At 39.7% G+C, this 9,143-nt stretch overlaps 1 protein-coding gene across 1 annotated transcript in view; it reads left to right on the top strand.

Annotated features, from left to right (window-relative positions):
- Positions 1–502: 502 nt before the first annotated feature.
- The window catches only part of rab15 (RAB15, member RAS oncogene family), a 97,015-nt gene continuing 88,374 nt past the window's right edge, over positions 503–9,143 (top strand). The window contains exon 1 of the mRNA XM_034162503.1: positions 503–806. Coding sequence (XP_034018394.1) covers positions 683–806 — 124 coding nt within the window. The 5' untranslated portion in view covers positions 503–682. The remainder of the gene's footprint in view (positions 807–9,143) is intronic.

The following is a 9,143-nucleotide window of genomic DNA, read 5'->3' as shown; positions in this document are numbered from 1 at the left end:
GTCATGAGTTTGATTTCCATTTCTAAAGTTAGGAGCTGCAGTTTCAGGACTAAGGTCAAGAGTTCCAATTCCATTACTGAAGTCAAGAGAGACAGTTCTCTTGATAAAGTCAAGAGTTCCAGCATCATTACTAAAGTCAATAGTTCAAGCTCGATCACTAAAGTTGAGTTCCAGCCACATTAAAATATGGAGTTTCAGCTGCATTACTAAAGTTAAGAAATAGCGACGCTAGTGCAAAAAAAGCGGTCAGTTTATTATTGATCTGCACATCTCCATCCTTCCTAATGGCGCCTTCTGTCCTGAGCGACACTAATTGATTGAGGCGCGCGCGTCCATTCCACTCTATATTTCTATGTTCTCTGCTCTTGGCTTCCCATAGGTGGCCAATGATCATTCACGTTTCTGTTGGTATGTTAATCGTATGCTAATGAGAATTACGTAGTGTGTACTGACTTTCTGATTGGCTCAGAATTTACATACTACCAGAAGTATCGTACGAATAATATTCTCTTCACTTTTTGGTACATCCCCGGAATATCTGTATCCCGCCCACTGGGGGCTGGAGCTCCGTCGGAAGCCTATCTTTGTTACACACCGATCATCGTGTGAGAAAACATGGGGAGGACGTGGAAAGAAGCATAATTGATCGAGGCTTTTCGTCTTTTGCCTGACATTTGTGGCGATGGCTAAGCAGTACGATGTGCTCTTCAGACTGCTGCTTCTCGGAGATTCTGGGGTTGGGAAAACGTGTTTGTTGTGCAGGTTCACGGACAACGAGTTTCACCCGTCTCACATCTCCACCATCGGTAAGAAAACCGTCTTCGACATGCGTCCTTAATCACCGCAGTGAAATTAGTTTGACGTTGGATATTCGACAGACATTCGCTCTCGTTTACCCGCGTCTTTGTTCCGGCTACAGTGCGACTCTGAGCAAGCCGCTCCAAACATTTAAATGCTCCCGTATTTCAGACTTTACAGTAAAAACGCGGAGACAGTAGGTACCGACTTCCTGTTTTTAGGGACTTCCTGTTGTGGGATATTCAAATCAGAGATAGTGTTTAAAGCTACTGAGAAGCTGTTGAGCTGAAATGCTAATATATACATTGAAAAATAAATTAAAAATATTAAGAGATTTAACATGCAAAAACAAGAGGTGTATCTCATTTCACTGATTGAGATCACATCACCTGAAAACCCTCTATTGCAGACTTTACAGTAAACACGCGGAGACACTACACGCTACGGCGTGTACCACTTCCTGTTTTCAAAATAAAAAGGTGGGCTATTGCTTTTAAATGTAAATATTAGCCTTTTAGCTCAGTAGCTTCCACGCCATGTGATGAATTGACTCTAAATTAGTGTGGAATCATAGTACTCCACTGGTTGGATGACATACACCTCTTGTTTTTGCATTTTAAATCTGTGCATATTTTTAATTATTTTAAATGTAAATATTAGCCTTTTAGCTCAATAGCTTCCAGGTCATGTGATTAATTGACTCAAAATCAGTGTGGAATCGTGTTACTCACTTTTAGCTGAATAGAGGGTTTTCATGCGACGTATCGGTCACGTCATTTTGTATCCCGTGGCCGTTCTGGATTACGACGCGGTGGCCGCTGTGATTTGTCCAATCCAATGAAAGGCTCGTTAGCAGACTTTTAATGAGCCTTTCATTGGATTCAGGTGTGTTGGAGCAGGGAGACAATTAAGAGTGTCAGGAATGTGGCTCTCGAGGACCGAACTTGGCCACCCCTGGTGTATTCAATGTGACTGAAAGTGGCATCTTTGTCGCACTGTTGGTTTGTCCTGCAGTTTACAGGACACACGTGCCTGTGCGCGTGTCTGGCCTGACACACGTGTCCTGTCAGACACACGTGACATTCAGATCGCCTGCTGCGTGTCCACATGAACTGACAGTCCGTGTCTGCTGGGACAGCCTGTCACTGTGCGCGCTGTGTGCGCTCTCCAGCCCGTTGCAAAAGTGATATATATTTTTATGTATTTTCACTAGGACTGCAGCTATTGATTATTTTAGTAATCGAGTATCCTATCGATTATTCTGGCGATTAATCGAGTAATCTGATAAAAAGTACTTGCATTTTTAACAACATCAACAGTCCAGGGCTCTCTCTGCGTCATCACAGAGATTGTCAAATTTAGTGTATCCTGTTTTCCTGGGTAATCATTTATTTTTTCACATCAAGTTTTGGATCTTTCCTGGTGTGAGGAGCTCAGCCAGAGTTGGGCCAAAGTATTGACATTTTGCAGAAATGGCAATGGCATGTGGATTTCTGTTTTTTGTTTTTGTAAAATTTAACAATTTTAAGTTTTTTTTTGTTTGTTTGTTTTAAAGGTTGGTGAACTGGGTCCCTGAGTGATTTTTTTTTTTTTATATATTTTTTTTAATCCTTCTTTCTCTGCAATTCAGCCAGTGCATTTCAGCTGGAGGTTGAACATGCAAGCCTTGCAGTCAGTTTTTTTTTTATTATTATTGTTATTGAGTTATTATTATTATACTTATTATTATACTTATTATTTGAGTTACTGTGTTTGTGAAGCATCGTGTGTTGCCAAAAAAAGCAAAAATGAAAACACTCAGTGCGAGTCTGAGCAAAACACAGAAGGAAGAGTGGACTTCTTCCAGAGACTGTTTGTCAGTGTGGCTGGGGACGGAGCTGTGAGGGCATTGCTGAGCCGCTCACACCGGGCAGAGAGAAGCAGCCACCCCAAGGAGAGCAGGCAAAATGGTGTTTTTTAAAAAACAGACAAACGCACTGCTTTGCTTTAAATGCGCAGTAAACTATTTCAGATGATCAGCAAGGACCGTTTTTCTCCTAAAAGGCTTTATTTCACTCTGTGTGTCGCGTTAGAAAACTGTAGCCATTGTGCTAATTGATTAGCGTTTGCACATCTTATGCATACTCTAGTCTTGTTTAGTCTTCTTCTGTTTGTTTTTCTGGGGATGTTACAGCACCACACACAGGCCAGGCATATGTACTATAACGTTAAACGAGGCTTCAAGGCACAGAATTTGCCTCAAACATTTGTTGTAATCAAATTATTTGAGTTACTCAACTAATCGTTTCAGCCCTAATTTCCATGTGAGGACGGCAAACAGAAACATGCACGTCACAGTGGACATTTGTAAGTTCATGTCCATCCAAACATGGTACGTTCTCTCCAGCTGGGACGTCCAGAACCAGAGATCTGAAGAGCTGCGGGTGTCGGCGGTCAGTTCAGTGCACACACATTTTCTAAATGCCAAGCAAGCGGTGTTACAACCCCAATTCCAATGAAGTTAGAACATTGTGTAAAATGTAAATAAAAACAGAATACGATTTGAAAATCCTCTTCAACCTATATTCAATTGAATACACCACAAAGACAAGATATTTAATGTTCAAACTGATCAACTTTATTGTTTTTTGTGCAAATATTCATACATGTCAACCCCTTTTAGGGTCCACCTGTATAACCAAGTGATAAAATCCATAAAATCAACACAAAATCCTTATAACCTCCATATCGTACCAAAATCAGTTTTATTTCAGTACACACAACTAGGGCTGCACGATATTGGAAATTAGTGCGATATGGATGTCTAGTATTGCAATAACGATATTGTCACGATATTTTTTCTTTTTACCTAAAAATGCAATATACATGACCAATAAGAAAATATATCTATAAAATTTATACCAACAAATATGCATTTCAAATATTGCATTTATTTACATGTTTGCATGTTTCTTCATGCAAAACAATCACTTTCAAGCAAAAGTTGAACCAAACAGTAAAAGTAATCTACTTCAAGTTTTTGGCCAAGAAAACCAGCATGTTGACATTGACAGGTTTTAAACAAGTGCTTTCACATGTGACAACATTACCCGATGTACTAAAAAGTCTCTCTGAAGGTGAGCTACTTGCTGGTATACAGAGGTATTTTCTGGCCAATTTACTCAACTGGGGGAAGTTGACATGATGAACTTGAAACCAAGACAGAGGGTTAGCTTCACTGTCAATCGTGGGAGACATGAGGTAGCTGTTGAGTTCCACATCCACTGCATGTGATGATGATGTACTTGATTTTGGAGCTGGGACACTTGAAAAAACTACTCAGGGATATTTTGGACTGCTTTTGGATGTCTTCAGGTGGATCCACATTGTCATGCTGGCTGTGCTCCTTAAAGATACAGTTTGAAATTACTAAATTGGAATGTTATTAAATAATGTTTGAACAGATTACTGTGACACACTTTACCTTTGTTTCTTTAGCTTCTGAAATCACTCGGACCTTGATTTCATGCAGCTTGTTATTGCTGATGTAGTCTGCTTTAAACTGAGGATCCATAAGGCAGGCCATATCTAGCAGTTCTTGGGTGGATGGATGGTCATATTTAGAGTTCAAATAGTCCAGTATCTTTTTCTTTATGGACTTTGTCAAATCACGGTCTTGTTCTTTTGCAGTGAGAATTGAGGTGTTGAAAATGTGAAGCACAGGTTTCACACATGAAATGCTCACATAGCTTTCACTTGAAAGGGCATCAGTGAAATCCTGTAGAGGCTGCAATGCCTGGTTTATGGATTCCAGAACATCTATGTCCTGCCAAGTTGGAACCAAATGTCTGGACTTCCTATCAGCCGACAGGACATCACTTAGGGCTCTTTGCTGCTCAAGAACTCTCTGAATCATCTGTTGTCTAGACCCCCATCTTGTGGGGCATTCGGTTATCGGTGCATGCTCTGGGAGGTTGTGTTCTCTTTGTGCTTTTGTCAGGGCAGTCTTCTCCCTCCAACTGTGGGAGAAGTGGCCCACCAACTTCTTGCAAAGTCCAACAGCTCTTGTAATGTGATCCTCTCCTTTGACTGCATTTTCTGAAACAAAAGACAGACAAAACAAGAAAAGCTTAATGCATTTTGTATTGACATCAATGCAACATTAATTCCAATTACAACTTGCAGTATATAAAAGATACATATTCATTTAACCCTATAATGCCAAGTGTATCATATTTGATATAGGATTTTCTGAGATGTCTGCCTCATCAGTGTGATATTTTCTCCCCAAAAAACCCATCCTATACAATGAGATACTTGTAGTGCACAGACAAACCACCAGATGTCAGTATCTTATGCATCAGAGGGCCTTCAGATGAGACATTCATAATGGCTGCCTGAAACAAGTGATCCACAGTAATTTCCCTAAGAAAATGCAGCATTTTATAGGTTTGAAATGTTATGTTTGCTCTGGATTTAAAATGGATGTTTTTATGGTAGAACGCACAATGTAGCAAATATGATACATTTAAAAACTCATATGCAAAAGTTTTTTGTTTGTTTGTTTGTTTTGGTGGGTTTGTTAAAAGGTCCAATAAAGACTCTTGTTTCAAAAAATTAGAATTTTCTGACAATTGTTTCACAGGGTGGGCTTTATAGGGTTAAGTGTTATAGTAAATTAGGGCTATTTGTCTTGAGAGAAAAGTTTTTGTTTTTTTTATCTTTAACACTTACCAATTGCCAGATGCAGGCGATGGCCAAAGCACTGCACTCTGAACCAGCTGTTGACCTCAGCAGCCTTCACCACGTTCGCTCCGTTATCTGTTATGATGGCCACTTGTTTGTGTTCGGGCAAGTTCCAGTTGTTCAAAACATCCCGCAGGGCAGCAGCAATGTTTTAACCAGTGTGTGAGTCGGGGAAGTATGCTACTTCTACGCAGTGTGTAATGAGCTCAAATTTGCATGTCAAAAAGTGCACAGTAAGGCTCAGTGGTTCGAATGGACCACAAGTCAGTGGTGCTAGCATAAAAATCCACTTCATTGAGCTCTGCCTTGACGGACTTCACACACGCGTCATACTTCCCCGGAATAGCTACTTGGGAAAAATATGTTCGAAATGGCACTTGGTATCTCCAGTCGAACTCTTTTACCATCTCCAAAAATCCCTCTTTAGACACTGCATTAACAGAGAGCGTGCATTTTGCAATGTATCTTGTTGTGGCTGCAGTTAAAGCTTTGTGTCGCTTCGAAGTTTTCTCATAAGGAGCGACAGAAGTGAAACTATCATTTATGTTCGTTTGTGAACTTGCCTTTCGTTTGCTTGACTTTACCGGAGTAGGCTGTGGATTTTTAGATGTTGAATACATTGTAAAGTTCCTTGTGGTTGTATTGAAGGTGGCTGTGGAGGTTTGTCGTGTTTCCTTTCGACGTAGCCACTATTTTTCGGCATGACTTGCAAAGAACTTGTGTCTGTGATTCCTCCTGTGTGGAAAAACCGAAGTAGTCCCAAATTCTGGAGGTGTAGTGTCTTTTAGGAACAAGTTGCTCTCTGTTTTCGTCTCCATTCGTCTCTTCCTTCCTTGCCATGCTTGTCTTCCTTCTGTGTGTGTACGTGCTCACTGCTCCGCGCTGAGAGCATGTGCTCGCTCTGGCCAATAGCGACACGGCACCTTCACATTTAAGGTTGCGCCGGATTGGTCAAAGTGCGGACATAAAGACCTGATTTATACATTAAATAATTAGAAATTATCGTGCATCTTTTAGATATGCCTATCGCACGTGCCAATATCGCAATGACGATATTTTTTCGATATATCGTGCAACCCTACACACAACCGCATAGCAGTATCACATAACTGGGGTTTTGTCCATATATTAATAACTAACACCAGGGATTTTATGATGGAAGTCCTCCACAGTTAAATGCTCTTGCTCCACAGTAAAATTGCTTGCTGTCAAAAAAATCAATGTCTAAAAGTACATTGTAGGTATTTTGTACAAACTCAATATATTTCCCGTGAATATAGTGTCACACAGTTGTTCTATTTTTACAGAAACAAGAACTCAGAGTAACAGATCACTGCTCCTAACAATCTTTGGCCCTACCATCTGAGACTGCTCTGCCCTACGATTGGATATTGGAAAACCATGTGACAGTGAACCAATTCCAAATGGACACTCACATTGCGTACATCATCACACAGCTTCTATGAGGAGTACAAAGATGGTGGATGGCTGGCGGAAAGTCCGCGGAGTTAAGAAAAACAACAGCAAAAAAATTAATTTACAACAGATCACCCTGAATATCCATAAGACTTTATTTGTACGTCTGTATGACTCTGAAATTTGGAAAAATACGTATAATTTACGGACAATCTGTATAGGTTGACATGTATGAATATTTTCTCATTTTGAAATGGATGCCTGCAAAACGTTTCAAAAAAAGTTGGGACAGTGGTATGTTTACCACTGTGTTACATCACCCTTCCTTCTAACAACACTCAATAAGTGTTTGGGAACTGAGGACACTAATTGTTGAAGCTTTGTAGGTGGAATTCTTTACCATTTGTGATGTACGACTTCAGTTGTTCAACAGTCCAGGGTCTCCGTTATTGTATTTTGCGCTTCTCATAATGTGCCACACATTTTCAATGGGCGACAGGTCTGGACTGCAGGCCAGTCTAGTATCCGCACTCTTTTACTACAAAGCCACGCTCTTGTAACTGGTTGTGGCTTGGCTTTGTCTTGCTTAGGGTTGGGTATCGAGAACCAGTTCTTTTCGGGTATCGTTAAGAAATTATTCATTCCACCGACATCAATAGCCTTTTTGCTTAACGATTCCCTTATCGGTCCTTCAGAGCGGCCGTTGTTTTTGGGGGCGTTAGTCAGGAAAATGATCATGTTTCTTTGTTGACTACAGAACCCCTGCAGGGTCTGTAATCAACCATTTCTGCAACGCGGCTCTTCTTTGGCGCTTGAAGCAATGAAGCATTGATCCAACTTGCTGCTTCATTGGTTCTTTGTTTTATTTCGCTTTATCTTAATTTTTCCCTGCTAAAACCCCAAAGAGCATATGTCTGTGAGTAATATTTACCTTTTTTTATGTTAAACTGACCTGTTATGGTCTTCTGAAATAGTTGATGTATTTTATAACTTAAAAACAGAACCGACGCTAACGCGTTAGCATGTCTATGGCATTTTCAATGTTAAAATTAGCATTAAGTTGTTCGCATCTCAGCACGTTTGTGTGCATTTGTTTTCTGTATAATAATTAATGGCTCAGTTTGTTGTCGTAAAAGAGTCAAATGTATTACAAATTGTAATTTTTTTTTTTACCCCCTGAGGTCCGAGGGCATTTTTTTTGACAGTTCACTCGCCTTGCATAAATGTTTTATTATTACTGTTAACAGCTCTCCCTGCATCCCACAATCACGTTTTGTCTCTTTTTTTCAGGACAACCTGTGCTTTCAGAATATATATGTTTTTGTTGTGTTTTATAAGTGTAATAAAGGTTTATAATCAAAAATAGGCGAGGAAAAAATAAAGCAAAATAATTTTCCACACACATTTATTCAAAACACGCAGGAATCTATAATAATCAACTGTTTTGACACTTTATAAAGATAATTTGAGGTCTTGTGTGAAAGACTGTACAACAAAAAGGGTCAAACAATAAACACAAATGCACATTTTAAACAATATATACAAAATGGTCTATGCGTTTTGTTGTCCATTGATATGGTAAACAGTGCTTTACGCAGAGAAAGCAACAAGAGTTATCCAGTAACATTCACATGCAAACGAGTGGAACAATCCTGATAGTTGCACACTCTGTTTGAGCACGTGAGATTGTCATCAGAGGCTCTCCGTCTGCTCCTGTTTTCACTTTCGCTGTGTGTAATGGCGCAGGGAGCATTGGAATAGGATGTACTCATTGGAGCACCCAGGGGGCTATTCAAACGGGCCAACTAGTAACACATCATACCTGAAAATTAACTTTGGCTTTTTACATGAGGTAAATCTGCCCTACGATTGGATTTTGGAAAACCATGTGACTGTGAACCAATTCTGATTGGACACTCACATTGCGCACGTCATCACACAGCTTCTATGAGGAGTACAAAGATGGCCGATGGCTGGCTCGAAAGTCTGCGGAGTTAACTTTTCAGTAAAAAAAGAATAAGTTTCTATCTCGTATCATTCAAAAGTTATAATTTATTAAAGCTTGGTTTTAGCCGTCGTATACGACGGCATCAGCCCCAGAGGATTCATTTATTTTGTTTATATTTTAATAATTATAATAATAATAATAATAATAATAATAGCAACAACAACAATAGTAATAACTAATAATTCTACAACACAAT

Source organism: Thalassophryne amazonica, chromosome 21 (genome assembly GCF_902500255.1).
Source record: "Thalassophryne amazonica chromosome 21, fThaAma1.1, whole genome shotgun sequence".
Lineage (NCBI taxonomy): Eukaryota > Metazoa > Chordata > Actinopteri > Batrachoidiformes > Batrachoididae > Thalassophryne > Thalassophryne amazonica.
The sequence above is the reverse complement of the archived record's forward strand: the minus strand, read 5'-3'. Positions and strand labels throughout refer to the sequence as shown.